This window comes from Ranitomeya imitator, chromosome 6 (genome assembly GCF_032444005.1).
Source record: "Ranitomeya imitator isolate aRanImi1 chromosome 6, aRanImi1.pri, whole genome shotgun sequence".
Classification (NCBI taxonomy): Eukaryota; Metazoa; Chordata; class Amphibia; order Anura; family Dendrobatidae; genus Ranitomeya; species Ranitomeya imitator.
Genome location: NC_091287.1, coordinates 268,267,679 through 268,285,396, shown reverse-complemented (window position 1 = coordinate 268,285,396; position 17,718 = coordinate 268,267,679). Strand labels below are relative to the sequence as shown.

General features: G+C 44.6%; 1 protein-coding gene across 1 annotated transcript in view; it reads left to right on the top strand.

Moving 5' to 3' along the window:
- CDH12 (cadherin 12) overlaps window positions 1-17,718 on the top strand; it is a 1,535,982-nt gene that overhangs the window by 1,004,418 nt on the left and 513,846 nt on the right. The window contains exon 5 of the mRNA XM_069730603.1: window positions 663-1,078. Within this exon, the coding sequence (XP_069586704.1) occupies window positions 749-1,078 (330 nt within the window). The 5' untranslated portion in view covers window positions 663-748. The remainder of the gene's footprint in view (window positions 1-662; window positions 1,079-17,718) is intronic.

Genomic DNA, 17,718 nt, shown 5'->3' with positions numbered 1-17,718 from the left:
AACAAAATTATTGTACTTTATCTAAACATACAGGACAATAGATGCAGAAAGCCAGCGCCATATGCTAATATTGTGGCCCCTATTGACAAATCTTTATGATTTGCTCACCTCTTGTGCCTACTACATAGCAATCACAATGCACACGCGGACTCTACCTAGCAAGAACACTGCATAAAAAAGTATTTTTTATGGAGTCTGAAGGGCCCCCTAATGAATAATTGCTATAATATGGGAATCTAAAGTGCATTTGCTTCATTTTTGTTTGGATAATACATGTTACATTTCCAACTGCCATGGATTAATAACATTCCAGTGGATTTTAGAAAAAAAAAAATTATATGTTCTAAATATAGATTTCCATATTTTAATATCATGTCCCATGAATAGTCTCACATTGACATTGTTTAATATCAATATATATTGTATTCAAATATTAGTGTTTAGATCACCCGGGACTCCTCTGTATTCTCACAGCTATTGCTTTTGTTATATTTGCTCACATATATCTTTATATAACTTATTAAAATGCATTTCTTCTTGTTTATCTCCACTCATTTTAATGTTTATGATGAGAAAAACAAATCTGTTCTGCCACTATATCTACTTTAGTGCATTTCTCTACAGTCTATGCAAAGAATAACATTTCTTTTATGATATTACAGGAATCCTTTGGTGAATGTCAATGTGAGGACCGAATTGCCAGCTGAAGAAAGACTTTTTATGCACATTTTACATCAGTAGAACTTGTATGGTGAGGAAAAGGTGCACATCAAACTGGATCCTACAGTTTTACAGCAAGTGTTGGAGTTTTAACTACCGGGTCGTAGGGACGTCTTTTCCAATGCTTACAAGGAACTGCTTATCGCTGCTTCTTTGGTTCCTTTTTGATGGAGGTCTTTTAACACCACTGCATTCCCAGCAGCCACCACAAACTTCAACATCCAAGCAAAAAGAAAATGTTATCATCGCAATGTCGGGAAGGAGATCTGCAGCACAAAGAGTTAAACGTGGTTGGGTATGGAATCAGTTTTTCGTTCTGGAAGAATACATGGGATCTGAACCCCAATATGTGGGAAAGGTACTTTTTTTATAAACTTGTTTAGGTTCTACCGGGGTAGAAAAACATAAAGTGGACCTGTGAGCAATAGTTAGAATACTTATTTAAAGAAATGGCTGAAATGTTTAAAAATTATACTTAGGCTGCTTTCTCACATCAGGTTTTTGCCGTCAGGCTCAATCAAGCGAATTAAAAAAAAAAAACTGATCCGTCTTTTCTCATAGGCTTGTATTATCGCAAGATTGCGACGGATGGCCTCATGTTTCGTCCATCTTTTGCCAGATCCAGCAAAACGTGCTGTCTGGCATCTGAAAAAAATGTACAAAGTTACGTCTTTTTCTGCAGAGAAAACCGGACAGCGCCAGTGCATCCGGCTTTTTGCTAGAATGGAAGGCTATGGGCGCTAAGAGGCACGGAATCCATCAAATGACAGATTCCGGCGCCGGATTAAATTTTTTTAACTGCGCATGCTCAGATTTTTTTAGGATTCAATTAGCTGGATTAGCTAGTCTGTTCTGTCGAAAAAATGAATCCGTCGCATCGGTTTTTCACAATCTGCTACGGATCCGTTTTTTTTTTTTTAACATTCGCCGGATTGTGCCTGACGGCAAAAACCTGATGTGTGAAAGCAGCCTTATTTTGAAGAAAACCATTTTATCGTTCTTCTATAATCAGATGTGGAAGTTGTATTCCAAAAGATCAGCAAGTCTGGACACCGCAGTAGGAATTCTCTTGCCTGTCTGTACATTATCTGATCCTGACTGTTTTTCATGATCTGACCAAAATCTCATGCAGGCACAATAAACCCCATGGGTTGGGCATGCACAGTAATTCTAAATTATATTTTTGAGCTGTTAAATCGATCTGCCCATGTGCAGTCCCCAGAAATAATGACATTTGCACTAGATTTTGGATAGAGGTGACAAGTTAAGAAAAATCAGTGACCTGACAAGCAGCAGTGTAATTAAAGGGACACTGTCACCTGAATTTGGAGGGAACAATCTTTAGCCATGGAGGCGGGGTTTTGGGTGTTTGATTCACCCTTTCCTTACCCGCTGGCTGCATGCTGGCTGCAATATTGGATTGAAGTTCATTCTCTGTCCTCCATAGTACACGCCTGCGCAAAGCAAGATTGCCTTGTGCAGGCATGTACTACAGAGGACAGAGAATGAACTTCAATCCAATATTGCAGCCAGCATGCAGCCAGCGGGTAAGGAAAGGGTGAATCAAACACCCAAAAACCCCGCCTCCATGGCTGAAGATTGTTCCCTCCAAATTCAGGTGACAGAGTCCCTTTAAGGCTGGAGTCATATATCATCCATTGCCGGTATCCACGGTAATCAGACTTCACATGGATGATATCTGAGTGCAGTCCGATGTTTCACTCACACCTAAAGACTTCTATGAATGCATGAGATCTGATTCTCAGAAGCACTCAAAACATTCTGCGATTGTTCTCTCATGCTGAATTGGCAGGAGAAAATAATCCCTGAACTGCATTGTCCCATAGCATAACATTCGCAGAGTGCTATCCAATAAAACGTAGGATAGCGCTTGGCCGTGTTATACGGTAGTGTGAGAGAGCCTTATACTCAGATAGGCTGGAGAATATCAAGTTCACTGGTAGCCCTGTAACTGTTGCATCTATTTAACATAGAATTCCATGGCTGTCTACAGAAAAATTAAAAAAAATAATTTTTCATCAAATATATCATTTTAACCAGTCTTAAAGCAACATTACAGCCACATTTTTTAGTTATGAATCCAAAATACATCTAACAAGTCCTCCATTAAAGTAACATGATACATGCTGCCCAAACCATGGCTAGCAGGAAAGAGGACCTGGCTCTGTGATAGCAAACAGGTATATTTTTCATGACATAGGCATGACTGGTCTGGCTGAGCCACCAGGTGGCTTTTCAAAGCCTTGCTTCAGGTGATCGATTCCTTTGTGCACAGGTATATGACGTACATATTAGGCTTTAATTCATGCTGACCATTGTTCAACCTACATGAATCTAATGACAGGTTAATATAGAGGTTTATATAAATAAATTAGTTTGTCATTTGGCATTTTTCAGTGGCGAATATTTCTTAAAACCATGAGTAAATCTTCAATCATGTGCGGAGAAAGATGTGGGCTTGGCATGCGAGCCAGCATCAAGGGCAGGGACACGACTTCTGACATAAATGTACGTCAAAGGTCATGATGGGGTTAATGCAGTTTAACTCATATTGGCCTATTTATAAATGAAAATTCACATCTGTTGCGTGAATTTTCAAGGAGAAGGATGGAGTTCAGACTAAATGCCACATTTGCTGAGCTCTAAGCCTCTTTTCTACCCTTGTAGTGGGACTTGTATAAAAGACAGACGTTACCAATATAAATGTCATGTTGAGTAGTAAGTTATATATAATATATAATATATAGAAAACAACTATTAAAATTTGTAAAATGTCATTTAGTTTATGTTCCTGCTAGATTATGTTCTTCACATGTCTGTGATCAAACTTTTAGATCTTATGGTCAATATTTTGCAACTTTTTTGCTGGGGGGAGGTGTGAGCTAAAAGCAGAATTGGATATAAAAGCAATTAAAGGTATAACTAAAAGACAGATGCTTCTCTCTTTTGCATAAATTTGTGTGTGTTGGTAAATAGCTTAATCTGTGAATGGGGTTGTTCAGGTTAATATAAGTCTTTATCTCAGCCGTACTTCTCTTGATGCAGAAAATTGTCTACTTATACTGACATGTCAGAATAACTTTCCATGAAGGAAGATATATGACTACTCCTTTCATAGATAAACCAGCCCCTTTTACTGTTTAGGCAAAGGCCCTGGCAGAGAATGATGCTGGTTAAACTACCAAAATAGGCTTTAACAGTCCATCACAAATCTGCACAACTTTGTGAAGATGTGGGGTGACGGTGGCCATAACGGCTATCTGGACATTGGATAAGATTTGGAAATTTGGAAATAAAATTATATTATTATTATTTGTACATTTTAATATAATCAAAGCAAAACAAAATTGGTTGGTGATTGGCACTTTTTTTTAATAAACTCTTTCCATCATTGTATAACCTTAAGGATTGGAATTGTTAGGAAAGTGGGAAAATATTCTCGATTGTGGTGTTAATATATTGATTGATGTCCAATTTTCCAAGGCACAAATGCAATTATACAACTTGAGGCAAAAGGACAATCTAGTGAAATATTTACTTCGATTTTATCTTTGTTTTAGGCAAAATATCTTGGGCTCTGAAGCTGTCATTATATCAATAATTATTAAAATTGAAGTGAAAAGTACTGTCAATGCTTTTTAACGCATTTACACAATAAAATAAAAAGAAAGGAGTTTAAAACTGATTAAAAAAAAATAAGAATCCATACATGAGAGGGAATTAAAAGTCGAACAAGAAGCTTGCACATAAAAGAGAATCTATTCTATTACATTCCTTAGGCGACGTTCACGTGTTCAGAAGTTGGTCAATATTTCACATCAGTGTTTGTTAATCAAAATTAGGAGTGGAACAATCAGAGGAACAGTATAATAGAAACACGTCACGACCGTTTCAGTGTCAATAAATTATGGGACTAATTTATGCTTGGTATAAGTCTAGAAAAATATTTAGAATTGAGAGTCCTCAAGGGTTGATACCTTTTAATGGCTAAATGAAAAGATGGTAACAAATTGCAAGCTTTCGAGACTACTCAGGTCTCTTTATCAGGCATAGACTGAAAGTAATTCTGGAGAATCACATATTTATGCACAACACATCACAGAAAAAAAGAAAAAAAAACATGTATAAGACAGGTGACATGAAGCAGAATTACCATGAGTGATAAACAGTTATGTCCATAAATATTGGACCAGTTCTTAGATAAGGAATGTTTTATTGCCCTCTGATTGGGGTCTGGTTCTCAGGGGCAAATTCCTTAGTTCCTTAGTTGATGTAACAAGACATAAATGCATGCGACACATTCATTCCTGCACTAAGACTGTCAAAGGTCATCATCAGTTTATATTCCCATATTCTTCTGTCTCTTTGAGATTTGAAGTTACCTTTTAATACAAGTAATTTCATGTCCATAATGTTATGATTGGGGAGACAAAAATATATTACCACAGGTATATCCATTCTTTTTTCTCTTATTGTATGGCAATGAGAGTTCATTCTTTTTCTCAGTTTTTGCCCTGTCTCCCCCACATACAGACCCCCAGTTGGACATTTAGTACAAATAATTAGGTACACCACATTAGAAGTGACGCAGCTGAAAGTACCTGGGATTTTGTAGTCCTGATGTGAATTGGGGATCTTTATCTTGTCTGTGGTCATTATAAATGGACAGGTTTTACATTTTTTCTGATTGCAAGGAAAGGTACCCGCAGCTGTTGGAGAGGACAGGGGGCTTTTGACAATGATGCTTCTTAGATTTTGGGGCTGCCTAAAACACAGTAGTGGGGGTCTGGGAAAATGGATTGTAAGCGGGCATCTTTTTGTAGTAAAGGTTGTAATTTCTGTGCAGCTCCCCTTAGCACCTCCAGATTTGGATTGTAGGTGTCTACTAGAGGTACTCGGTTATTTTATTCTTTAGCTATGTAATGTAGCAGGTGATTCCTTGATATTTTGGTGGCTCTTGTGATCTGGTTTTCAATTGTTCTTGGATGGTAGCCCTGATTCAAAAAGATCTTTCTGAGGCGACCAAGGTGTTCATCCCTATCCATTGGGTTGGAACATATACGATTGTATCTGATGACTTGGCTGTAGACAATCAAATTTTATATATGTTTTTGATGGAAACTGTCCCATTTAAGGTACGTTGGATGGTCGATTGGCTTCTGATACAGGAAAATCTCTATTTTATTGTTATTGTAATGATGTTGTCCAAAAAGTTAATTTCAGTACAGGAGTAGTTGAGTGTCAATTTGATGGTGGGATGAAATTGATTAAATTGTTCATGGAACATCTTTTGCTGTGGCTCAGACTCCTCCAGATGATTAAAATGTCATCATTGTAGCTGTAGTAGGCCAGAGGCCTGATAGGACATGAGTAGTGTTGAGCATTCCGATACCGCAAGTATCGGGTATCGGCCGATATTTGCGGTATCGGAATTCCGATACCGAGATCCGATATTTTTGTGATATCGGGTATCGGTATCGAATCAATAGGGATGTGTAAAATAAAGAATTAAAATAAAAAATATTGATATGCTCACCTCTCCGGCGGCCCCTGGACTTCACGCTGCTATCCGGGAGGCTTCTTTGTTTAAAAAGCGCGCCTTTCGGACCTGTGAATGACGTCCCGGCTTCTGATTGGTCGCGTGCCGCCCATGTGACCGGCACGCGACCAATCAGAGGCCACGACGTCATTCGCAGGTCCTCAATTCCTAGAATTAGCAGTTTTGTGAATGAGAATGACGTCGCGGCTTCTGATTGGCCGCGTGCCGCCCATGTGACCGGCACGCGACCAATCAGAAGCCGGGACGTCATTCACAGGTCCGAAAGGCGCGCTTTTTAAACAAAGAAGCCTCCCGGATAGCAGCGTGAAGTCCAGGGGCCGCCGGAGAGGTGAGCATATCAATATTTTTTATTTTAATTCTTTATTTTACACATCCCTATGGATCCCAGGGCCTGAAGGAGAGTTTCCTCTCCTTCAGACCCTGGGAACCATGAGAATACCTTCCGATACTTGATGTCCCATTGACTTGTTTTGGTATCGGATATCGGTATCGGCGATATCCGATATTTTTCGGGTATCGGCCGATACTATCCGATACCGATACTTTCAAGTATCGGACGGTATCGCTCAACACTAGACATGAGGATAAAAAGTCACTTTCAAGCTTGGCCATGGAAAGAATTGCATACTGTGGAGCCATTTTACCTCCCATTGCTGTGCCAGTATCCTGTAGATAGATCTTGTTGTCAAATTCAAAGCAATTGTGGGTGAGAATAATTTTTTTAAGTTTCACCACAGAATCCGCATCAGTCCCTGTGTTTTCCAGGAAGAATTTGCAGTCATTTAATCCATCCTGGTGTGGGATATTGGAGTACAAAAATTTTACATCCATGGTGGCCAGGATGGTTCCTTCTGGTAGAGGAATTATTGCTGATAGTTTATTCAATAGAGCAGTTGTGTCCTGAATGAAGCTGGGTGTATCCTTTACCAGGACACAACTGACATATTGAATAAACTATCAGCAATAGGTCCTCTAACAGAAGCAACCATCCTGGCCACCATGGATCTGGAATCTGGAAAACACAGGGACTGATGCGGATTCTCTGGTGAATCTTATAAAATTCATTCTTACCCACAATTACTTTGAATTTGACAACAAGATCTATCTACAGGAGACTGGCACAACAATAGGAAGTAAAATGGCTCCACAGTATGCAAATCTTTTCATGGTCATCCCTTGCTTCAGAAGCCAATCAATTACCATCCAAGAACAATTGAAAACCAGATTACAAGAGCCACCAGAATATCAAGGAATCACCTTCTACATTACAAAGCTAAAGAAGAAAGTAACTGTTAAGGACCGGCGGAACGCACCAAGTATGGATAATAAGAAACTAGGTGCGTTCGCAGTCCGAGGTCCACCGTGCAGGCAAAAGACCCTGCTGCTAGTAAGACAGACTATATGGTGGTACTAAGTATACACACATGGGTTAACTTCACCCTGCATGAAGGAAGCGATCCTGTTGCGTCACAGGACCGCAGTACCGCACATAAAGCGCGAGCAAATAGTCAGCGAACTCAACCCCTAAACAGGATTGAAGTCCGATTAGACACTTGCTGGCACAACACCGCAACTGGGTGTGTCAGAGGAACATAAATAATAATATAAAGGCACAAGAGTGCGTGCGGTGCCGCACTGACAGACGCCACTAACCACCCAGGCTTGGGTCAGGAAAGCGCAGAGCAAGCGCACAGCGCCGTACTGACGGACACAGCAACTGGTAGCTGTAATGTGTGTTACGTGCTGTTGGATAAGTCGGGCACTAGATAGCAAACATACACCTTCCGCGAACAGACATTCAATAGGGAGGGTTATTTAAAGAGCGACTTTCACTCACAACACACACACATAATTACAAGACAATACTAGCGCATGGCCGTGCGGTCATGCGCAGTTTATATAGTAGCAGCACCTGAAGCAGCTCCAGAAGTTTTGCCCTCTCAGGACCTGCCAAGAGGACCAATGGGATGTGCTGCAATACCTGAGCATGTGACCCTCGATCTCCAACGGGAGATCCTGCCCTGGGCATGCTCAGACAGAGAAAAGCAGGACTTAGATCCAGAAACGTCCACTCGCCGCTGCCCAGCACTGGCTTCAATGGCAGAAGCAGGAAAAGCAGCAGTAACTCTTCGCACAGAGTCAGACTGAGCGAGAAGCTGGGATCGACGTCCCTGCTGAGCAGACTCCACTGCGGCTGGAGAAGAATGGGAGACCGCAGCGGAGACGGATCGAGATGCCCCCTGTGCATCAGAGGAAACTCGACTCCTAACATTACCCCCCCTCCTAGGGCCCCCCTCCTTGGGCCTCGCCACGTTCGAAGGCAGCAATGAGCTGCGGGGCCCGAATGTGCTCAACAGGCTCCCAGGTCCTGTCCTCGGGGCCATAGCCCTTCCAGTCCACCAAATAAAATTTTTTGCCACGTACCACCTTGCACCCCAAAATAGCGTTCACCTCATAATCGTCCGTAGACGAACCCGATGTCCCAGCAGATGACTCGGAAAACTGGGACATATACACAGGTTTCAAGAGGGACACATGAAAGGTGTCGGTGATACCCAGGCGTGGCGGAAGGGCCAAACGATAGACCACAGGATTAACCTGCTCGAGGACCTTGAACGGACCCAAGTAGCGAGGAGCAAATTTAGTGGACTCAACTCGCAGCCTGATGTTTCGGGCGGAGAGCCACACCAAGTCGCCAGGAGCAAAGGTCAGAGCGGGGCGCCGATGAGCATCGGCGGAGGACCTCATTCTCTCCTTAGAGGCCCGAATAGCATACTGAGTGCGGTCCCAAATATCCCGTGCCTCCACAGCCCAGTCTGCCACCCTGGAGTCGGCGAAAGACACGGGCATAGGCACAGGTACCCGTGGATGCTGACCATAGTTGAGGAGGAATGGGGTTTGTCCAGTGGAGTCGGCTACGGCGTTGTTCAGTGCAAACTCTGCCCATGATAGCAAGGATGCCCAGTCATCCTGCCTGGCTGAAACAAAATGTCGCAGGTATGTGACCAAGGTCTGGTTGGCCCTCTCTACCAACCCATTCGTCTCGGGATGATAAGCGGAAGAGAGATTCAACTCAATACTGAGAAGACGACAAAGCTCTCTCCAGAAACGAGACGCAAACTGGGGACCCCGGTCACTGACAATTTTGTCAGGCATACCATGTAGGCGGAAGATGTGTTTGATGAACAACGCTGCCAAGGCCCGTGCAGAAGGTAACCGTGGTAGCGGCACCAAATGCACCATTTTTGAGAAATGATCGGTGATGACCCAAATGATGGTACAGCCGCGAGACTTGGGTAAACCCACAACAAAGTCCATCCCGACCATCTCCCAGGGCCTATCTGCCACCGGCAAGGGATAGAGCAACCCAGCTGGCCTTTGACGCGGAGATTTATTTTTGGCGCAGGAGACACACGCCAGAATATAATCCCTGACATCCCGGACCACATGCGGCCACCAGTACGTCCTCGCCAGTAGCTCAAATGTCCTCTTTGTCCCAAAGTGTCCACCCACCCTGGACGAATGAGCCCAAGAGAGAACCTCCGGTCACAAATTAATGGGCACAAAAGTCTTGCCCGGAGGCACAGACTCTAGCGAAACCGGCGCTACGGTTCTCAGGCTCTCGGAAGGGACAATAAGCCGAGGCTCCTCTTCCTCCTCCTCAGTTGACATAAGGGAGCGAGAGAGAGCGTCAGCACGGATATTCTTCTCCCCGGCGAGATAATGAAGGGAAAAGTGGAACCGGGAGAAGAACAGGGACCATCTGGCCTGGCGAGAATTTAGCCGCTGGGCTGTTTGCAAATAAACCAAATTTTTGTGATCCGTGTAAACTTGGAAGGGAAACTGCGCACCCTCCAGAAGGTGTCTCCACTCCGAAAAGGCCAACTTCATTGCTAGCAACTCCCTGTCCCCAATGGAGTAGTTTCTCTCCGCTGGCGTGAAGGTCTTAGAGAAGAAGAAGCATGGATGCTTCCGACCTTGAGCATCCTTTTGATAGAGGACTGCTCCAGCACCAACAGACGAGGCATCCACCTCCATTAGGAATGGCTTATCCACGTCGGGACGATGTAAGATGGGAGCGCTAGCAAAGTGGGACTTAATAGAAGTTCGCATAAAGAGAGTTTGCCCGTAGGAGGTCGAAGACTCTGCCAACATCTCTCCGGTGGGAGTCAATATCTGGAGAAAAGATGAGGATATCATCCAGATAGACTACAACCGAGGTGGAAAGCATATCCCGGAAGATGTCGTTGACAAAGTCTTGGAAAACAGCAGGTGCATTACAGAGCCCGAAGGGCATCACCAGATACTCATAGTGCCCATCTCTGGTGTTAAAGGCCGTTTTCCATTCGTCCCCCTCACGGATGCGAATCAGGTTATAAGCACCCCGCAGATCTAGTTTAGTAAACACTCTAGCTCCCCGAAGCCTATTGAAAAGCTCAGATATCAAAGGCAAAGGGTACTTGTTCTTAACTGTGATAGCATTAAGACCCCTGTAGTCTATGTATGGACGTAGTTCTCCACTCTTTTTCTGCACGAAAAAGAACCCTGCCCCAGCAGGTGACACTGACTTCCTGATAAACCCTCTTGCCAGATTCTCTTGAATGTACTGAGACATTGCCTCCGTTTCCGGGAGAGATAATGGATAGACTCGACCCCGGGGAGTGGGGGTCTGGGAAAATGGATTGTAAGCGGGCATCTTTTTGTAGTAAAGGTTGTAATTTCTGTGCAGCTCCCCTTAGCACCTCCAGATTTGGATTGTAGGTGTCTACTAGAGGTACTCGGTTATTTTATTCTTTAGCTATGTAATGTAGCAGGTGATTCCTTGATATTTTGGTGGCTCTTGTGATCTGGTTTTCAAATGTTCTTGGATGGTAGCCCTGATTCAAAAAGATCTTTCTGAGGCGACCAAGGTGTTCATCCCTATCCATTGGGTTGGAACATATACGATTGTATCTGATGACTTGGCTGTAGACAATCAAATTTTATATATGTTTTTGATGGAAACTGTCCCATTTAAGGTACGTTGGATGGTCGATTGGCTTCTGATACAGGAAAATCTCTATTTTATTGTTATTGTAATGATGTTGTCCAAAAAGTTAATTTCAGTACAGGAGTAGTTGAGTGTCAATTTGATGGTGGGATGAAATTGATTAAATTGTTCATGGAACATCTTTTGCTGTGGCTCAGACTCCTCCAGATGATTAAAATGTCATCATTGTAGCTGTAGTAGGCCAGAGGCCTGATAGGACATGAGTAGTGTTGAGCATTCCGATACCGCAAGTATCGGGTATCGGCCGATATTTGCGGTATCGGAATTCCGATACCGAGATCCGATATTTTTGTGATATCGGGTATCGGTATCGAATCAATAGGGATGTGTAAAATAAAGAATTAAAATAAAAAATATTGATATGCCCTCCACAGCCCAGTCTGCCACCCTGGAGTCGGCGAAAGACACGGGCATAGGCACAGGTACCCGTGGATGCTGACCATAGTTGAGGAGGAATGGGGTTTGTCCAGTGGAGTCGGCTACGGCGTTGTTCAGTGCAAACTCTGCCCATGATAGCAAGGATGCCCAGTCATCCTGCCTGGCTGAAACAAAATGTCGCAGGTATGTGACCAAGGTCTGGTTGGCCCTCTCTACCAACCCATTCGTCTCGGGATGATAAGCGGAAGAGAGATTCAACTCAATACTGAGAAGACGACAAAGCTCTCTCCAGAAACGAGACGCAAACTGGGGACCCCGGTCACTGACAATTTTGTCAGGCATACCATGTAGGCGGAAGATGTGTTTGATGAACAACGCTGCCAAGGCCCGTGCAGAAGGTAACCGTGGTAGCGGCACCAAATGCACCATTTTTGAGAAATGATCGGTGATGACCCAAATGATGGTACAGCCGCGAGACTTGGGTAAACCCACAACAAAGTCCATCCCGACCATCTCCCAGGGCCTATCTGCCACCGGCAAGGGATAGAGCAACCCAGCTGGCCTTTGACGCGGAGATTTATTTTTGGCGCAGGAGACACACGCCAGAATATAATCCCTGACATCCCGGACCACATGCGGCCACCAGTACGTCCTCGCCAGTAGCTCAAATGTCCTCTTTGTCCCAAAGTGTCCACCCACCCTGGACGAATGAGCCCAAGAGAGAACCTCCGGTCACAAATTAATGGGCACAAAAGTCTTGCCCGGAGGCACAGACTCTAGCGAAACCGGCGCTACGGTTCTCAGGCTCTCGGAAGGGACAATAAGCCGAGGCTCCTCTTCCTCCTCCTCAGTTGACATAAGGGAGCGAGAGAGAGCGTCAGCACGGATATTCTTCTCTCCGGCGAGATAATGAAGGGAAAAGTGGAACCGGGAGAAGAACAGGGACCATCTGGCCTGGCGAGAATTTAGCCGCTGGGCTGTTTGCAAATAAACCAAATTTTTGTGATCCGTGTAAACTTGGAAGGGAAACTGCGCACCCTCCAGAAGGTGTCTCCACTCCGAAAAGGCCAACTTCATTGCTAGCAACTCCCTGTCCCCAATGGAGTAGTTTCTCTCCGCTGGCGTGAAGGTCTTAGAGAAGAAGAAGCATGGATGCTTCCGACCTTGAGCATCCTTTTGATAGAGGACTGCTCCAGCACCAACAGACGAGGCATCCACCTCCATTAGGAATGGCTTATCCACGTCGGGACGATGTAAGATGGGAGCGCTAGCAAAGTGGGACTTAATAGAAGTTCGCATAAAGAGAGTTTGCCCGTAGGAGGTCGAAGACTCTGCCAACATCTCTCCGGTGGGAGTCAATATCTGGAGAAAAGATGAGGATATCATCCAGATAGACTACAACCGAGGTGGAAAGCATATCCCGGAAGATGTCGTTGACAAAGTCTTGGAAAACAGCAGGTGCATTACAGAGCCCGAAGGGCATCACCAGATACTCATAGTGCCCATCTCTGGTGTTAAAGGCCGTTTTCCATTCGTCCCCCTCACGGATGCGAATCAGGTTATAAGCACCCCGCAGATCTAGTTTAGTAAACACTCTAGCTCCCCGAAGCCTATTGAAAAGCTCAGATATCAAAGGCAAAGGGTACTTGTTCTTAACTGTGATAGCATTAAGACCCCTGTAGTCTATGTATGGACGTAGTTCTCCACTCTTTTTCTGCACGAAAAAGAACCCTGCCCCAGCAGGTGACACTGACTTCCTGATAAACCCTCTTGCCAGATTCTCTTGAATGTACTGAGACATTGCCTCCGTTTCCGGGAGAGATAATGGATAGACTCGACCCCGGGGAGGCTCAGCACCAGGCAAGAGATCAATAGGACAGTCATAGGGGCGATGGGGCGGAAGGGTCTCCGCTGCCTTTTTGGAGAACACGTCTGCATAAGACCAATATTGCTTGGGGAGAGAGGAAAGATCTGCTGGTACCTCTGTAGTAGCAACCTGAACGCACTCTCGATGACACCTGTTCCCACAAGATTCACCCCATCCCAGAATTCTGCCTGAGGACCACTCAATGTGAGGAGAGTGGTACCGTAACCAAGGTGTCCCTAAGAGAACCTCATCAATTCCCTCAGGAATGATGAGTAGAGATATAACCTCCTGATGAGATGGTGACATGGACAGAGTAAAAGGGATAGTTTGATGTGTAATCTGTGCGGGCAGTGTCGACCCATTCACCACTCGTACCGTTACTGGTTGAGATAGCATGACCAGAGGAATTGCGTGACGTTGGGCGAAGGCTGAAGACATAAAATTGCCCTCCGCCCCAGAATCCACGCAGAGTTCTACCGAGTGAGAGGATGAGCCCAATGTTATTGTCCCCTTAAAGGACAATTTGGAGGCAAACGTCGCCGTGTCTAGTGCACCTCCACCAACTACCACTAGACGCTGACGTTTCCTCGACCGCTGGAGACATCTGGAGGCAAGATGTCCTGACTGTTGGCAAAGATGACAAATCTGGAGTGCACGAGCGGTCCGGGACTTAGATCCCGCTCGTGACTCTACCACAGGCTCATGGCGCTCAGGAGCCTGGTCTGGAGATTCCAAAGGTTTGGCGAAGGTGGGAGCCAGCCGAAACCTCTGCCTACACTGGGCTCGTTCTAACCTCCGCTCGTGAAAACGGAGATCAATACGAGTGAATAGAGTTATTAATTCCTCCAGTGTGGCGGGAATCTCCCTAGTGGCAAGGGCGTCCTTAACGTGGTCAGCCAGCCCCCTCCAAAATATTGGAATGAGAGCTTTATCCGACCACTCCAGCTCAGATGCTAAGGTGCGGAAGTGGACGGCAAAATGACTGACCAAGGACGAGCCCTGAGTCAATGCCAACAATTGGAGCGCCGTATCATGGGTGACACGAGGTCCTAAAAAGACCTATTTCAGAGTGCTCAGAAACAACGGAGCATTCTGTACCACATGATCGTTACGCTCCCATAGCGGCGTAGCCCACTGCAACGCCCTGTCCGATAGAAGAGACACTATAAATCCCACCTTAGCCCGCTCTGTAGGGAAACGAGAGGCCAGAAGCTCGAGATGGATAGAGCACTGACTCACGAAACCCCTACAAGACTTACTGTCACCAGAGAATTTCTCTGGAAGCGGGAGGCGAGTTAGAGTCGGGACAGGAGCGGCAGTGGACAAGGTGGCTGCAGCAACACTAGCAGCCTGAACAGCGACAGCAGTGACATCCACAGCTGAGGTTGAACGCTCAAGAGCCACCAACCTTCCCTCCAGCAGCTGGATGTACCGCTGTAAATGCTGATCGTCCATCATTTACTAGCCAGACCTTGGCGCTAGTATTATGTTAAGGACCGGCGGAACGCACCAAGTATAGATAATAAGAAACTAGGTGCGTTCGCAGTCCGAGGTCCACCGTGCAGGCAAAAGACCCTGCTGCTAGTAAGACGGACTATATGGCGGTACTAAGTATACACACATGGGTTAACTTCACCCTGCGTGAAGGAAGCGATCCTGTTGCGTCACAGGACCGCAGTACCGCACATAAAGCGCGAGCAAATAGTCAGCGAACTCAACCCCTAAACAGGATTGAAGTCCGATTAGACACTTGCTGGCACAACACCGCAACTGGGTGTGTCAGAGGAACATAAAGAATAATATAAAGGCACAAGAGTGCGTGCGGTGCCGCACTGACGGACGCCACTAACCACCCAGGCTTGGGTCAGGAAAGCGCAGAGCAAGCGCACGGCGCCGTACTGGCGGACACAGCAACTGGTAGCTGTAATGTGTGTTACGTGCTGTTGGATAAGTCGGGCGCTAGATAGCAAACATACACCTTCCGCGAATAGACATTCAATAGGGAGGGTTATTTAAAGAGCGACTTTCACTCACAACACACACACATAATTACAAGACAATACTAGCGCATGGCCGTGCGGTCATGCGCAGTTTATATAGTAGCAGCACAGGAAGCAGCTCCAGAAGTTTTGCCCTTTCAGGACCTGCCAAGAGGACCAATGGGATGTGCTGCAATACCTGAGCATGTGACCCTCGATCTCCAACGAGAGATCCTGCCCTGGGCATGCTCAGACAGAGAAAAGAAGGACTTAGATCCAGAAACGTCCACTCGCCGCTGCCCAGCACTGGCTTCAATGGCAGAAGCAGGAAAAGCAGCAGTAACTCTTCGCACAGAGTCAGACTGAGCGAGAAGCTGGGATCGACGTCCCTGCTGAGCAGACTCCACTGCGGCTGGAGAAGAATGGGAGACCGCAGCGGAGACGGATCAAGATTTCCCCTGTGCATCAGAGGAACCTCGACTCCTAACAGTAACCAAGTACCTCTAGTAGTCACCTACAATCCAAATCTGGAGGTACTCAGGGGAGCTGCACGTAAATTTCAACCTTTTACTACAAAAAGATGCCTGCTTACAATCCATTTTCCCAGACCCCCACTACTGTGTTTTAGGTAGCCCCAAAATCTAAGAAGCATCATTGTAAAAAGCCCCCTGTCCTCTCCAACAGCTGCAGGTACCTTTCCTTGCAATCAGAAAAAAATGTAAAACCTGTCCATTTATAATTACCACGGAAAAGATAAAGATCCCCAATTCACATCAGGAATACAAGATGCCAGGTATTACAGCTGCGTCACTTCTAATGTGGTGTACCTAATTATTTGTACCAAATGTCCAACTGGGGGTTTGTATGTGGGGGAGACAGGGCAAAAACTGAGAACAAGAATGAACTCTCATCGCCATACATTAAGAGAAAAAATAATGCATCTACCTGTGGCAATACATTTTTGTCTCCCCAATCATAACATTATGGACATGAAATTACTTGTATTAAAACGTAACTTCAAATCTCAAAGAGACAGAAGAATATGGAAATATAAAATGATGATGACATTTGACAGTCTTAGTGCAGGAATGAATGTGTCGCATGCATTTATGTCTTGTTACATCAACTAAGGAACTAAGCAATTTGCCCCTGAGAGCATGTGGGGTCATCACAACAGAACCAGACCCCAATCAGAGGACAATAAAACATTCCTTATCTAAGAACTGGTCCAATATTTATGGACACAACTGTTTATCACTCATGGTAATTTTGCTTCATGTCACCTGTCTTATCCATGTTTTTATTCTGTGATGTGTTGTGCATAAATATGTGATTCTCCTGGATTTCTTTTAGTCTATGCCTGATGATGAGACCAGAGTAGTCTCAAAAGCTTGCAATTTGTTACCATCTTTTCAGTTAGCCATTAAATGGTATCAACCCTTGAGGACTCTCAATTCTAAATATTTTTCTACAGTATCTACTGGCTAACACGGTAAAAAGATATATATCTTTTCTATGTATGTCTAGACACGTATAAAAAAAACAACAATAATCTCATCTATTTTACAAAGACTATAGAGCTTAATTGCAAGTGAATCAGTATGTATGACTGTGTACAGACTCAGTAAAAGCTGAAGTTGACAAAATAATAATTTATTAGGGATTTCTAAACAGCATCTGATATAAGACTTCTGTTGTAACATTTATATGTAACTGTATAATTTATGGGATCACTGTCTCCCAAGTTAGATAAAATCATGGCAGCAGACATACATGAAATCCAGCAAATACAACAAGGGTTTTCTTTTATTTTATTATCACACCAATTCTTAAATGTACAAGCATGATGCAAATACAGATATGTATAAAATCCTTTAATTGAAGGCCTGGGGTAGCATGGTGGCTCAGTAGTTAGTGCTGTAGTTTTGCAGAGATCAAATCTCAACAAACACAACATCCTTAAAGAGGGCCTATCACTAAAAATTAATTGTCCCTGCCTTTTTCTTAATACATTACTGGTCAAAATAAAAACATAAATTCTAAATATAAGTGTTAGGGGTCGAGTTCCTGCCTCTCCACAGGGGGAATCTTGGGCCATCTCCGCCACGGTCTCCCATTCTTCTCCTGCCGCAGTGGAGCCTGC